This window comes from Nicotiana tabacum, chromosome 14, assembly GCF_000715075.1.
Source record: "Nicotiana tabacum cultivar K326 chromosome 14, ASM71507v2, whole genome shotgun sequence".
Taxonomy (NCBI): Eukaryota; Viridiplantae; Streptophyta; class Magnoliopsida; order Solanales; family Solanaceae; genus Nicotiana; species Nicotiana tabacum.
Genome location: NC_134093.1, coordinates 36,765,114 through 36,781,909, shown reverse-complemented (window position 1 = coordinate 36,781,909; position 16,796 = coordinate 36,765,114). Strand labels below are relative to the sequence as shown.

At 34.7% G+C, this 16,796-nt stretch overlaps 1 protein-coding gene across 1 annotated transcript; it reads right to left on the bottom strand.

Moving 5' to 3' along the window:
* Window positions 1-5,083: 5,083 nt before the first annotated feature.
* Window positions 5,084-16,450, bottom strand: LOC107794376 (uncharacterized). The gene is made up of 9 exons (XM_016616857.2): window positions 16,139-16,450; window positions 15,624-15,743; window positions 15,308-15,423; window positions 14,320-14,408; window positions 11,530-11,575; window positions 10,009-10,231; window positions 9,754-9,830; window positions 7,419-9,055; window positions 5,084-5,436 (listed from the first exon to the last, which is right to left on the bottom strand). Exons 1-8 carry the CDS (start codon window positions 16,215-16,217, stop codon window positions 7,430-7,432), a joined length of 2,376 nt encoding a protein of 791 aa, XP_016472343.1. The 5' UTR covers window positions 16,218-16,450; the 3' UTR covers window positions 5,084-5,436; window positions 7,419-7,429.
* Between the last annotated feature and the right edge of the window lie 346 nt (window positions 16,451-16,796).

Genomic DNA, 16,796 nt, shown 5'->3' with positions numbered 1-16,796 from the left:
CACATTGAAAGACGTATTGCATGTTCATGATATTTGAAAAAACTTAGTGTCAGGTACACTTCTTTCGAAGCATGATTTTAAAATAATTTTTGAGTCAGATAAATTTATGTTATATAAGAATGGCATGTTTGTTGGAAAAGGCTATGCTACAAATGGCATGTTCAAACTCAATATTGATATGAAAAAAAAATTATTTATATTGTAGAGTCTCTGGATTTATGACATGAACATCTAGGTCACGTGAATTTTAGATCCATTCAACTTATGGTGAATCATGAATTAATTAAAAATTATGGAAAGGATCATATTGCTAAGTGTCTTACTTGTAGTAAGTGCAAGATAACAAAAAAGCCTTATAAGACATTTGAAAGAAAATCCACACTTTTAGAATTAATCCACACTGATATTTGTGAGATGGGTTGTTTGTCACGCAATAGAGAGATATTTTATTACTTTTATTGGTAATTATTCAAGATATACATATATCTTTCCGTTAAGAATAAAAGATGAGGCCTTTGATACTCTCAAAACATATAAAGCAGAAGTTGAGAATAAATTGAGTTTGAAGATTAAATCAATTAGATCTAATAGGGGTGGAGAGTACTTGGGTTCAGATTTTATTGATTTTTGTGAAAGAGAAGGTATTAAGAAATAATTGATTACGTCCTATACACCACAACAAAATGGTGTAGCTGAAAGAAAAAATAAGACTTTCATAGAAATGGTTAATTCTAAGCTTTATAGATTTGGTGTACCTAAAAATTTGTGGACTAAAGCTTTATTTTCAGCTTGTCATATTTTAAAATGGATTCCTTCCAAGAAATTTGATACATCTCCTTATGAACTTTGGAAGAATCGAAAGCCAAATATTAATTATTTAAAAGTATGGGGTCATTTGGCTCATGTTAAATTACCATATCAACATATGACTATGGTTGGATATAGAGGAATTGATTGTGTATTTATTGGTTATTCTCTAACCAGTAATACTTATAGATTCTTAAATATTGAAACTCCAAACCCTCACACAATTATTGAATCTGTACATGCTAACTTTTTTAGCATATTTTTTCTAAGAAAGAAGGATCTCTAAAACAAGATACAGGTTCTTTTATATTTTCTCTTAAAAGAAAAGTAGTTGAATCATTGAAAAAAAGTCAACTAAAATGTAGTTCAAGATCAATCAAAACAAGAGACATTGGACCTAATTTTCAAGTCTATTTGATAGAAAAAGATCCTGAAAATTATGCTGAAGTAATATCTTTACATGATGTTGCTATATACGTGAAGCTATTGATGATGAAATGCATTCTATCATGTCAAATAACACATGAATTTTATTAGATCTTCCTCCTGGGTGTAAACATATTGGTTGCAAATGGGTTTTGAGGAAAAAATTGAAGCCTGATTGTACTTTAGACAAGTACAAAGCGCGTTTGGAGGCAAAAGGTTTTACTCAAATGAATGATATTGATTATTTCGATACTTTTACACCAGTAGCTCGGATCACATCCATTCGACTTTTAGTTGCTTTAGCAGAAATTCATGAATTGATAATTTATCAAATAGATGTGAAGACTTCATTTCTGAATGGAGATTTAGATGAAGAAATTTACATAAAACAGCCAGAAGGATTTGGCATCCTCGTCGGGAACATAAAGTTTGTAAGCTTCTTAAATCTCTTTATGGATTAAAATAAGCTCCAAAGCAATGGTATGAGAAATTTTGAAAAAAAACATAATTTCTAATGGTTACTTAATTAATGATGGTGATATTTACATATTCAGTAAATTTCAAGGAAACTCTGGTGTTCTAATTTGTCTATATGTAGACGACATGTTGATATTTGGAACTGATATTGAAAGATTCAAGGAAACTAAATCATTTTTTGCTTCTCAATTTGAAATAAAAGATCTCGGAGAAGATGATGTGATTTTGGGCATTAAAATTATAAGATCAGCTAATGGCTTGACTCTTACTCAATCAAGTTATATTGAGAAAGTTCTAAAAAGATTTGGTCATTTTGACGATAAGCCTGCTCCTACTCCATTTGATCCCAGCATCAAACTAGTGCGGAACTCTAGCGATGGTGTTGATCAGTTGACTTATTCTCAGATTGTTGGGAGTCTAATATATGAAATGTATTGTACTAGGCCAGATATTGGTTATGCAGTAGGAACCTTGAGAAAGTTCACCAGTAACCCCGGAGTTGAGCATTAGGATGCCTTAATTCGTGTTTTAAGGTACTTAAAGGGTATGATTAATATTGGCCTTCATTATTCTACTACGATTAATATTGGCCTTCATTATTCTACTTTTCCCGCAGTTTTTGAAGGCTAAGTGATGCTACTTGGAATTTTGATTTGAATGACTTTAAGTCTATTACTGCTTGGATTTTCACTTTGGTTGGAGCAGTAATCTCTTGGAAATCAAAAAAAACAGACATGTATTACTCATTTACAATGGAATCAGAATTTATAGCTATGTCTTCTGCTGGAGAAGAAGCTGACTGGCTTAGAAGTATTCTAGTAGATATTCCTCTATGGAGTAAGCCAGTGCCACCTTTGACTATTATTATGATAATAAAGCTTCTATTTCGGGATTCAAGTGATTGTTATAATGACAAATCAAGACAAGTTCGACTCAAACACAATCATGTGAGAAGATTATTGGAGGATGGCATAATATCCCTTCAATACGTAAAGTCCAGGTTTAATTTAGCAGATCCTTTGTCTAGAGGATTAGGCAAAGAGTTGGTGGTAGAGACTTGTAAAGGGATGGGAATAAAACCTATTGTAAATTGATTGTACTTTATAGAAATCCTACCTAATCATATCATCTTAGGTTCAAAGGGACAAACAAGTAATGTTACAATAGTCATTAATAAAATTCTCATTCGCATAAAATTTATGATAGTTGTGCATATTCCTACTGTAGAGGAGGATGAGATTTTATTCTCTTAATAAATCTATAAGATCGATTTCGGCTGGGGTGTGTAGGAACACTCTTGATAGATTTATCGATACTTTGTTGTGAAGGAGCGTGAAATTAATTTCTCTTAAAAAATTCATAAACTATTTGGTCTGAGTATGCAAAGTAACTCTTGATGAATCCACCGCTCTAAGTGCGAAGTGGAGGCCGCTTCAATATGACAGGAAAATCTTAAAATACTTAGATAAAAGGATTCAGGACACATGGTCGTAAGGTATCAAAGAATTTTAATTTTCACTGAAAAGTAGTAATGTGCGTAAGGTATTTTCTACTTCATACGATGAACTACTTAGTTCAAGATTCGTTCACCAAGTAGTCAATGATTTAGTATGCCTTCACTAGCTAATGGTTCAAGTCCAAAAGACATCATTATTGATGCATGCTACTAGAATAATGTCTCAAAATTTTCAAAATTTCTTGAAACAAGTGGGGGATTGTTGGAATAAATATTTTAATAAATTTAAAACGTATTTGATAAATTAATGTATTTGATCAAAAGATTCTTTATTTTTTAAAGTGAATGAATGTAAATTCATTCTTGATTTACGACATACGTTCCTTTTATTTTAGTAAATACATCTTGATCTCCCAAATTCATGAACATATTAACATCTTTATTAAATGAAAAAACTTGTCTTTAAAGAGTCTTTAGCCTATAAATATGGCTGATTTTCTTTGAAAAAATACAAGCAATTCATAAACTACTTTTCCCTTAAAATATTATAAGAAACATTGATCAAATTGTGAAATCATAGATTCAAGAATAGAATAACAACATTCTTGAATGCTACTTGTTGTGTGGCTTAGTTTAATCCGGGAGATATAGTTGTCATTTATTCTTCCGTTTGCTCGTGGAAGAGGCCCCAACTATCTTCAAGAAACGTTTTCTCAACGTGCCTCTAAGCCAAGCAAGCTTGTTTTTGTTTTTTAAAATTGTTGTAGTCCTTGTTTTAACAGTTATCAATACAAACCTTGAACCGCGATAAACTAGACAATAAAAAAAATATACTAAAAGAATCCTAATATTTTAATATCGTTTGGTCAAGTGACCTACATCAATCTACTAATATAAAATGAGAGAGAAACTTATCGAGAGAATATTTTTCGCAACGAAGACTCTCTTAAAGACTACATTATAGATGTTATTGTGTGATTTTATGAAAAGGAAGAATACTCAATTTATAAAAGTGTAAACTTCTCCTTAAAAAAAGGATTGGTTAAATACGTAGGAGACCTTTTCCGCCAAGAACTTTTTTCACCAAGTATACTTTTTCCGCCCAAAAAAAGTAATTCTAATCATGATAGAAAATCATGACAAATCCTAACAAATCTCCGTCTCTAATTAGAAATCCTTGATTAGTGGAGGAGCACATATTGCTAGAAAATATGCTTATTGCTAGAAAATGTTTTGCTTTTCTTTGTGAACTTAATTATTAACCTCTCATTGAATTGGTTCTCCGTTGAGACGCTTTCATTAATTATTATTCAACAGTGTTTCCTCCTAGAATAAGTTGTTCGCTAGCAAATTCTTAATGTAGTTCCCTTCAGTTCTAGATAAGTAATTGTTCACTAGAAAATGATGAGTTTTCAAGATTTTACTAAAAGAGAAGAAGATGGTATCATTTTAGTTCAAATAACTAGCAAGTATGTCGATTAATTCGGGTTTGTTAGATTTTGGCCGAGAGAGTGAACCCTCAGAAAGAATAAGACACGTAACATCAATGAATTAGAATGATAAATATGAGATGAATCTATATCTTATCGATCCTGTATCATTTCGCGAATTACACATTTGACAAAATAAAATGAGTGAAACACTTTCGTATTTATCATCCACTTACACATCATGACATAAGTTTCTCAAAAGTATCTGTATTAAACATATCAAGCATATACGAATTAAGCTCAATAAAGAGAACTGATCCACCAATAACATGGGAACTTTTCTTAAGAAATATGAAAATATTGCTGATTTGCTTTAGTTCAAAGACGGTTTTCACATTTTTATTGGTGGAGCGGTTCAGTTTTAGGGTGCAATATTTCAATCCATGGAACAAGATTTATGGCCTTTGGAATGGCATGCTATGGGAAGACACGATTAAAAAAATCCATTTTAGTGCTCCTAAAACGAGTTGCATGCTCAGCCTTTTCTTTAATGATAAAAGTACAAAAACTAAAGCACTTTTAATCTCAACTACAAAATCACGTCGTCATCTGACAGTAACTAGCTTGCTAGGATTTGGAACCACCAAATAGACAAATCAGACCAGGCCTGAAAGAAATTGTTAGCAAAATGCATCAATTTTCTTTCCAACAAACTACTTAGTTCACTCCTTTGCTGAAACAGGATATGTAACACTGTACAGAGCATGTTCGGGACTTTTACTCTGCTATCAACCTTAAAATCTCCTTGGCTGTCCGTAACCTAAAATATGGCATGTGTTCCTACAAGGAAAGGACAAGATTGTTTATTCTGCAACATGCATGTCGTTCAAAAAGTCTGTGAACTTCCAAAACATGTAAACAAGCTGAAAAGATATTGCGTTCTAACACAGATAGCAGAGGATGGTCAAAAATGCAGAAAGGTAGCAGATAATATTGCAGCACATCGATTTACCTGATTAAAACGGAGTCCTATATCTCTGCTGTAGAAGTCAACATATTTGATCATGAACATACCGCAGTAAAATTTGTTCATACTGGTAGTTTTATCAGTATGACCAGGCAATAAACTTAAGCCACAGAAGTCAGTAGAACATTAAGTACCAATAGAGATCCAAAGTTGATTCATATTTCTTGCAACCCGAACCACCTAAATAAATATTTTAGGCAAACCATGGTAGCAAAATTTAGGGTCAAGTAATTAGACCTTCCCACTAGTTTTAACAAAAATTGAATCCCCCCTCCCTAGTTTGATATTTCATCAGATCACCTTCTACCTTCTCCTGCAGTTAGCCTCTGTTATTAGCACATTAAAAGCACAAAAAGTTCCCATACATTTGCCCTCCAACTTTAGTGTATTCAACAGAAAACACAGAGCTAAATAAATTTATAGATATTTCTAGAAAGGGAGGAAGATTCATCACCCACCTCACTCCCCTACGAGCATAATGCCATCTACCTCTCCCTACCCTAGCTTTGCTGATAGACACACATCAGAAAGAACACTTGCAGTAGGAGATATGGTTTCTGTAAAGCAACAGCCCACAGCCCCATAGGCCGGTTTTTCTCCTATTTTTTTTGGGTCATTATATAACCTTATATGGAGGATATCAAACAAATAACTAACAATTTGACACCATCAGCTTTTATCATCAAGGAGGAATGTCTTAGTTATTTCTCAAACTGCAAAAAGGAGGTCCATCAAATGTTAAATTAGAGATGTCTAGGTTTGACCCTAAAACTTAAATTCACATACAGCGAAATATCTTTCTGATTTGTTGCAAAATTGAGCACAAGAAAAAGCAATCCAATTAGCATAACAAGATTCAAATAGGAATTTTGCTCAACGCAGAACAGGGCAATTAACATGAACTTGTACAAGCAGCAAGAAAACCACTAATTCTAAAGAACATCTTGGTTAAGGTCTGTAAAATGTTGACTGAGAACTGTCTGGAACTTGTAGGGCTATGGAAAACATTATGTTCTACTTCAATAACTACGGTACTGTTAATACCATAATTGGGCACAGAATAAATGGTGTATCTGATCCATATGAAACAATAATAAGCAAATAAAGAACATTCTATTCAAAATGCACACCCTAAATTGCATTAAATCCATTGAAACTAATTATGCAAGAAGAACCACTAGTGCTATAGCATAGAACCTCCTATCCATATTTACACCATACAAGACATGATACACTTCTATGTGAAGGTGTAAAATACAGGCCTTTAGCTCCATAGAGAAGCAAAAAACTTATATGCATTTGAAAGAATGGGATATGCAAAGAACAGGATAGCACAAAGTATTTATATCTTTTGGACATGTTAAATTTCATTTAAAGCAGGCTGTAAGCCAACTTAAAGCACTAAAAACAAAACCATTCTGCTGTAAATAACATGTTACTCAATAGCATTACAATGGCCATCTTTAATTAGATGCACATCATTTCTATGCTTACAAGGGATAAAGGGATCGGAAAGTATTAGCAGAATGCGGACTATTCATGACTTTAAAAGAGACAAAAAATACGGCTGCCAATAGGAACTCAACCTAACAGCTAAAAATAAAACCATTATGTCCTAATAACATGATATTCTAACAGCAGTAGGAGGACCATCTTTACTTAAAACGCAACATAAGTCACAGTGGAAAATCCTTAGCTATTCATATTGACCATTGATCAGATAAAATTCACAAGATAAAAAAGGAAAAAATCAGACAACTTTAGGAAATAAAAACCGGAGACAAGTGAAAACTACCTGAAAGAGAACTACTTCTTATGGTCACTTTGAGGACATTTAACAGATATCGTGTGAGGTAAAGTTGGATCAGCAGCTACATCCAGCAGGTTTTTCCTTGTAGCCTCAGTCCCTTTGGCAGAAAAGGGAGATACTAGGCTCTCAACATATATGAATGCAGTAGGGTGATCAAGCCAGTTGATAACATATGGGTTAGGTCTCCACACTTCATCACGTGTATTATATATGTTGGCAGTTGAATTAAACAGCATCAAAATTTCATCTGTTATCGAAAAAAAGTATGGCAGCATGAATAGAGGACCAAAACCAGTTAGACCAACACCATCAGGATACTTGATGATAAACTTTTTATTCCAAGATCCTTGTACTGCATATTTCTGCATAACCCACACATCAATGTGAGTTCCCTCACAATCAACAAAAAGAGATAGATCACTTCCTATAACCCCCAGCCACAACACAAGTTCTCCTTCTTCATAGCAGGGCTTCTCCAGTGTCCCCCATTTCTCATCAGCCAAATTAAAAGAAATGATGTTCCACCGCTTATCAGGACCATCAGTAGTGTAACTCAGCCAATGTAGACTCCCCTCAACAAACGTACCTGAAACCCCTTGTAGATTCCCACCACTCAATGCACTTGGTAAATCATCAAGAGATTTCCAAGAATCACTCTTGAGACTATACAATTGGACCTTGCAGCAATGCAATCTTTGATAACCACGGAATGTTCCCAAGAACTTATAATCGTCATGAAGCATATCATATCCTAAACCATAAACTCGAGTGTCAAACCAATAATCAGGTTTATGATCTGGCAATTTCTTGTACCTTCTAGTTGATGGATTCCATAGAAATAGATCTTCTTTAAAATCCTCAATATCAACTAAACGTTCTGTATCTATGTCGTCATAACCTTGAAAAATACAGCCATCAACTGAGCCTATAAGACAGATCAAGCCATGAACTGAACCTAACACCACTATAGAATCAGGGACCCTCGTGTACAACCCATCTGATACCAAGCGCGGATGCAATGCAGAGACATCGCTGAAGGTGGTAGAATTGTCAAACAAAGAACTGAGATAACATTCCTCTATTTTTATCTGAGGTCTATGACACCACATTACTTTGTGGTAGGCCTTGTTTTTAAGGGCTAATCTGAGGTGGTCCTTGACAAATTTAGGGCTAGTAATTAATGCACGCCATGATTTTGAAACACATCTGAATTTTACAATTAGTTTCACGGGCAGCCTTATGAGGATCTCAGTGATTATGTCCTTTGACAGGAAAGGGTATTGAAAGCTTGAATGTCCGAATGGAGCTAATGGAAGTTGAGTATCTGTGCGTTTTCTTTCATATTCCATTTGGATTGACAAATTACAGCTCTTTCCCTCATTATCAGTATCAAGGGTATTCCAATAGTTGCCAGACTTGGTGGCCATCAATGACTCGTCACAGTCTCTACTCTTCTCTCTATCCATCCATCTTACATAGCTATCAAATTTCTTTAGGCTACCAGCTTCATCACTGTTGACTCCACCTTCTAAGGAACTGATTTGAACTGCAGTATCAGGACTAACAACAGTCTGAGAGATGGAAATGTTCTGAATCTGAGGTGGAGCTATATGGGTATTCTCCTACAATAAACAAAAGCAGTAGTAGCATTAAACGGCATGCTTATAATAACTAACATAGCATATCAACATTCTAAAACCAAAAGCGCAACCACTATTTTAAACATTCCAGTTCAAACGTATGAGCAAAAGATAGAAGATAATTTCAGTCTTAATGTGGCCCATAATAGGTTATTAGCAATTATTAATGTGTCCTATATCAGAGGAATAATTCTAAATCAATATATGCCAACCGAAGATAGGATACCTCTATGTCAAATACTTTTGTATAATATCTTTTTGAGAAATACTTTTGTATAATATCTACTTTATAAATATAAAATCTAGTACCTTTTATGGGTATGCTATCAGAACCAGCCTATGGCAAGCGATAAAAAAACTAAAAATAGGTTTGGTCATGTTAGTCTTACAGATGAACCAGTGACCAAATACTGAAAATTTCTCTACTAACTTGTATACATATTAGAGAAGCTCAGCGCAACTAAACATGTTTGCATTGAAGATATATACCAAGAATTTACCAATTCCAACATTTCACTTGTCCTTAATACCTTGAACATCACCCTGCCCCTCTCCTTGAAAGAAAACAATAAAGAGGGACAGCAGTGACTACATGAATACATCTATAGCACAGATATAGTACCTCAAGTACTTCCCCAGAAGTAATAGCCAGACATATATCTATAGCACGGATGTAGTACCTCAAGTACCTCCCCAGACAGTAATGAGCTAAATCGTGAATTGAGCTGAAAGCTGTCCCTCGAGGACTCCACAAGTCCTGACAAGACAAAGCAAGGTATTTTAGTTTGTATTATATAAGAACAACTTTGTGAAGTGCTATAATACTGGACAAGTTTCCTCATACAAACATTATGAATTAAGGTAAGCATCAAAGAGAAAATTATCTGTTTATTTTTCTGTGCTGAAAGAAGAGGTATTGGGCAGGAAATGACCACCTGCAGGTACTAGCAAGGGGTCCGCTTCATTTCTTTTGGCATGACCACTATGAAGTTCAGAGGAGAGCACATATTCTTTCCAGTCAACTGAGCTTGGAGTTGATGTATGAGATTCCTGAACTATTAGGTCAGACTCAAAGCAAGGCGCGGAACTACTTTGAGGATTTTCAAGCAGTAGCCCTGGATGTACAGGTTGCAGACAGGAGGCGCCTACTATGTAGCCCTGCACGGCACATTTCAATAGTATATGTTAACCTATCATGACAGAGACTAAGATCACAAGCCATCTCCTAATAAGCCAGTTTGCAACACATGCCCCCAATACCTTCTGTATTCATCCCCAGAAACAATAAGAATCAGGTGAATTGACTTGCAGAATAAGTTTTCCCCAGTTACTATAATCGTGCAGAAAAATCAGTTTTGTACTCTATGCAATAACTTTGGCATATATCATTGTGTTTCCAGGAGTAACGGCAGATATTTCCTTGGAACAACTAAGTGAACAAAATATTCTGGTAATTATTAGATTAGCTAAGCACAATCAACCTATTTCATGTGCAAACAAAAGGATCTTTTACAACATATGAGCAGGACCAGAAAAGACCCTTGTATAGCGTAATGAATCTAATACATTTCCTGTTATTGACCACTGTTCCTGATCTTCAATAGCACGTTGTGATGTTTTTAAGATTGACTGACTAATAACTATACAGATCAATACAAGTAAATTGGGTGCACGCCTTAAAATAGTAATACGATGTCTACTGAGAATGAAATCCTCCTTTCCTGATCATACAAATCTTGTTTCTAGTTATATGACATTTTTTTTCTATCCAGGAAGCCTCAAAATGTTAGACGATCCATTAATAATATTACTCTACACAATTTTCACAACTTTAAAAAATTCAATTTGTTTAAATACTCAAATTTTTGAACTTTGATGTGATATTTTCTCTATCAAACTTACTTTTCAACCATACTTTAATAATTTCTTCCACTACCCCTAGCATCATACACATGTCAATTATCATCTGAAACTCCCATTCTAGTCAAACACAGTCATATAATATGAAATTGAGGAGTACTTCTAATATTCCTTGGAGTTATTGTGGACATTTAACTCATATTTCCCTTTCCTCTACCCTAGAAATTTGCTTCTCAAATCAGGGTCTAAGAACAAGAATACAATGAATCCATCACTTTTGCCAGAAAACACATAGAAACCACTTCTAAAAGTTATAAAGTAGAGAACACCGATAGATGCATGTAGAGATATATGATGTGGGACCATGTAAATACAATGAATCCATCACTTTTGCCAGAAAACACATAGAAACCACTTCTAAAAGTTATAAAGTAGAGAACACCGATAGATGCATGTAGAGATATATGATGCGGGACTATGTAAAACAGAAGATAGATATTAAGTGCAGAATCAGAGAATTAACAAACAACAACTCATCCCAGAATAGCATACAGAAAGCACCAAATGATTAAACTAATGAGTAAAAGAGGAAATACCTCTTTTACTTCTCTATAATGCACAAGGATGATGTGCTCCATTGGTCTGTAAAAGCAAATCAAGAGCAATAGCGATGTTAAATTCTACAAAGGACCAAATCAATACTAAGAATATTGGATATCTTTTTTATATCTCCACCTTCAGTCTTTTTCTCTAGAAACTATAGGATTTCAACCATAAAGAATGATCATTGTCTATATCTATGAAGCACATGAATTGTTTTTAAAAGCCCTTGCACTAAAATGTGAGCTAGAGAATATACTCCCTCCATTCTCTTTTACTTGCTTTTTGCCTTTTGCGCAGCCCTAAAGAAAAACATTAACTTCCTCTTTTGTATTCTTCGATATCAATTTGTTACTACTTCCTTTCAGCACATTAATCTCTCTCCTAATTTATTAGAGTAAGGATAAAACTGGACAAAAAAAAAAGAATCAATTCTCTCCTGTTTTTCTGAAACAGCAAACATTTTGAAACAAATATTTTTACTAAACGGGACAAGTAAAACGGAATGGATGAGTACTAAGCCCCACAAATGAAGGAGGATGTAATTATCTGAGGAAAACTCTAGCCTTCTAATAAGCCAATAGTACCACAACTTGGTCATGGAGTATTTACCTAGAGGAATTTTAAATTTTATTTGTTTTGGTAAGTCCCTACAGAACAATTCTCTCTTTGCTAGAGCCAAAACTTCCAAGGCATAATCAACCCCAAAAGAGATCTGAAAGAGTGAGGAAATTACTAAATATACAGTAGCACCCCTTACTGTTGAATGTGCAACGCAAGAAGTAGGACTCTTGGAGTTACTTTTGTAACTTTATTTGGTATATTTACAGCAGGTGATAAGCGCCTTTTTTTGGGATAACTACATTTTTAGCCGCTCTAAAATATAGTACCTGGCAAATGTATATGTTTTATATATATTAAATATATTATACATATTGTATACATAATTAGTGTATATATTTTGCATATTTGGGCTAGTGCCCCGAATTAATTTTGCCGATGGGTCAAAAAAAAAAAAAAAATATATTTTTTTTTCTTCAATGACCCAAAGACCACCATAACTGGTTTTATCTTGGAGGTGCTTCCGCCTCAACCTATGAAAGGCAGAGGAAAAAGTAAAACGGAACAGAGGAGTACTAAGTCCCTCAAATGAAGGAGGATACAATTATCTGAGGAAAACTCACGCCTCCTAATAAGCCAATAGTAGCACAACTTGGTAACGGAGCATTTCCCTAGAGGAAATTTATTTATTTATTTGTTTTCATAAGTCCCTATAGAACATTTCTCTCTTTGCTAGAGCCAAAACTTCCAAGGCATAAGCAACCCCAAAAGAGATCTGAAAGAGTGAGCACAATTCTTAACTACACAGTGGCACCTCTTATTATCGAATGTGCAATGCAAGAAGTAGGAGTCTTGGAGTTACTTTTGGAACTGTATTTGGTGTATTTACAGCAGGAAATAAGAGCTTTTTTTTCTTCAATGGCCCAAAGACAACCATAAATGGTTTTATTTTGGAGGTACTTACGCTCCAACGGTCCAACCTAGGAAAGCCAGAGGAAAATCACTTAAAAGCTCTAGACAAAAAGAGCATCCACAAGGTGATAGTCTAGTGGTTGAGGCATGGGAGTAACAACTTGGAGATCGCAATTTTGAATTCCAGCTACAACACTTGGTGTGAGCTATCTGCTCCAACAGGGGTGAACAAGGCTATCTTGACACCCTGCACTAGTGGGCTGGATAGATTGTCTGGTGGATTAGTCGAGGTGCACACAAGCTAAGCCGAACAAGATTGATCTTAAAGCAAAAAAATACAACAATGAAACGAAATACTGACAGTGGAGTGGATTATACCTGGTCACTTAACTACTTGAAACATCACAATAAGTAGTGTCAATTGAACTTAAAAGAGTAAAAAGGACATCTATCCATATACATTCCACAAATGGTAATGATTCCTTGCAGGAAACTCTCTCAAAATCAAAGACTATGCTCACTTAACCAAAACCAGATCCCCTTATTCTTTTACTAGGGGAAGGAAAAGGAGCCTACCGGGATGTAAACCTCCAATGACTTCAATATGTGAAGTTATCATGTATTCTTCCTCCAAAGTATTCTAACAAATCCATTTTCTATTACTTGCATCAAAAAATATTCTGGCTCTCAAGGCAACCACCAATGGCCGTGTTTTTTAAAGAACTATGGGGTGAGAGAGGCCCCCAATGACCGTGTTCCGACCAAAGAAATGTTTTGGAACACCAGACTTCCCAAGCCCAAACTAACAAAAGCCTCCATACCGTTTCAATATCCCTTCAGAAGAAATCACACCTTGTGCAATCAGTCCTATCAGCTTTTAATTTCAACGTCTCTTGCAAGGAAAGCCAATAGAAAGATGTATAGGAATGCATGCCTGAATAAGGGTTACATGGTCCCACAACTAGCAAAAAGAGACTCCACATATCCAACCTCTAAAAATCCCTTGAACAACATTGACTATACATTCTCATTCTTTTAGCTTTAATGTACAGCACGAAGTCTAATCAAAAGTTTCGAAGCTTGACAATAAAATGAACAGTAAGGAATATTCAGATAACTGATAAACGTGAAAAAAGATGCAGAAGAGCCACCAGGAAAATAAAATGATACTAACAAATTAAACTGATCAGTACTTGACAAACTACATACTCTACTTCTGCAATAACTATTTTCCCCTAGCACACACACGTCTTCGACCTCAATGCAACAGCACAGAACAAGTTAACAGAATACCGAATAACAGAGAGACTCACTCTTCAAGCATCCAATAACTTCGCCTCTGAAAGTTCTCGTTGTCCTCCCCATGGGCATAGTAACAGTGAAGAACATCATTGCTTCCTGCCTGCAATCAGAAAAAAAGTTAATGTTTTGAATGAAGAGAAAGTTACTAGATGCACAATAGCTTGGTCAAAATCTAGTCAACAGTACATCCAAAATGTAAAACATTTATTGATCGGCGATTAAAACCAGCGTAAGATAACCTTAGTATTTAAATATTACTACAACTTGGAGCAGAAGTTTACCATGGTCTTTCACCGGTGGTTCTTGTCTTCCTTTTAAATTCAGCTTGATAATTTTATGTTCCAGAGGTGGAATACAACTTCACACAGCATAGGCCGTGTCTTTTGTTCTTTATTAACTTTTGGTGCACCCACGAGGTCCCTTCTAGTATACATGTCTGGTTGTCTTTTGTAGAGAACTATATTTTTGTATAGGTTTTATACGTTTTAGCATACTTCTTCTACATACGGGATTTCTCCACAATATCAATAAACTATTACTTCATCCCCAAAAAAATAATCAAAGGATTGCCTAATTTACTAAGGATTGCTCTCAGATGAATGAAGTCACCAAGCCACACTAATTTTGATCAAGTAGCTAATATTTCAGTTAAGCAATAGAGATATCAGAAATTTTTAATCATAGAAATCACCTTGTCAGAGTGAAAAAAGTAAAGTTTCTAATTCTGTGGGCAAATAATTCTTTCCAAGTGATAAAATCATAAGCTTATGACCTCCTTATTACCAATCTCCTGCTTTCACTACAGATTGAAAAGGGCAATCATATCCATTTGTTAGGTGCAAGTGTACCCAATAGATACTAAATTCAACAATGCGATACATGTTGTCTTTGCTAACAACAAGAACAAGATAAAAGGGAAAACATCAAGGCTAAGCAATGATAACATTGGACAGTGATATTGACCAAGTGAGCTTAAGGACAACAGAATGAACAGAACACCTTCAATTTTTCATGTATTTCTTTCACAGCTTTACCGTCCTCCTCCTTTCTCCACTGGTGACCATCTTCACAGAAATATGGTAGTACTTTCCGATCAAATAGATACAAGGAACCGCCTGAAAACCAGAAGCTACATTAGTTTGAATGAATACAAAAGAACACCCACACTATCACTGAGCATCTCCCAATTTCCGAAATACTACTTTCAGTATAAACTGCAGTTTGTTTCAGGACGATAAGCATGTCAAATTATTGATTTCCTGACATCTAAAAAAAAAGTTAACGCATGAAGATAGAGGGACGTATAATCATCAACCTGGAGGTCTGAGGGGAGGCTGTGGAGTCAAGCCGAACTTTTGATGATTGCGCAAGATTTCACAGATTTCATCCGGCCGAAACCAGCGGTGCTGGGCTTCCTGCAGTATCTGTCCGACATCTGCAAGAAATCAAAAAATATATGCCTACATTTTTAGATGACTTTGTCTCAAAGTATCGACCAACCCTTATGCGATTTAACACTGAGAAAAAGCGATAAAATCTGAAATGGCATTAGGAAAGTACTTGCGACAAAGAAATCTGTATATTTACTCCTTTTTTCCATTTCAAGAAAATAAAATTAAAAATAAAAACGTGAAATTGTGACGAAGTAGAAGAGAAATACATTCAAATGTTCCAAGAGTCTACATATTCAACAAGATTTGCATTCAAGAAAAAACAGAGAAAAGAAGTGAAACTCGTCGATAGAAGCAATTGAACTTAAAATACACAATATACAAGCGCATTTCTTCACAAAATTGATAAAATTAACAAGAGAGGGAGAGGAAGAAATACCTAAAGATTTATTGTAAAGATAACGTCCGGTGTCGGTCACGAGTAGAAATGGAGCGAAAATGAATACTTCAAACTTCATGATGAAAAACTGAGAGAGCTGCGTAAGTGTTATCACTGATAGCCAAGATACTGCAATTCAGTGATTATGATTTGTGATTGGAATACCGTTTCAATTCAGCCAAGATACTGCAATTCAGTTATACTGCAATTCAGTGGCCCTGGGTTTTAGAGAGAGTGTCCGGAAAGTCAAACTTCTGTTTGATTTATTGAACTAAGGCGCGTGAATAAAGATCGGAAGAAAGACACAACGAGTCCCTTTTAAAAATATTTATAACCAAAATATTTCTTTTTAAATGACAAAATATGTACTTTTTGAAGATTATATTACGCGGAATGCCCCTACCTTCTTATGTCAAAGCGCCACTAAAGCCCTCCCCGTTTTTCTTTCTTTTCCTCCTCTTTTTGTTTATTCACTCTCTTTTTTTGTCTTTTTTACTTTCTCTTATTTTTTTTCCTATTTTATTGTTATTTTTTCACTTTGTTTTTTTTTTCTATTATAATTATAATATTGCACTCTTTTTCACTTTTTTATTGTAGTTATTTTTTGTTCTTTCTATTAATAATCACTCACTCTTTTTCACTTTATTTTTACTTGTGT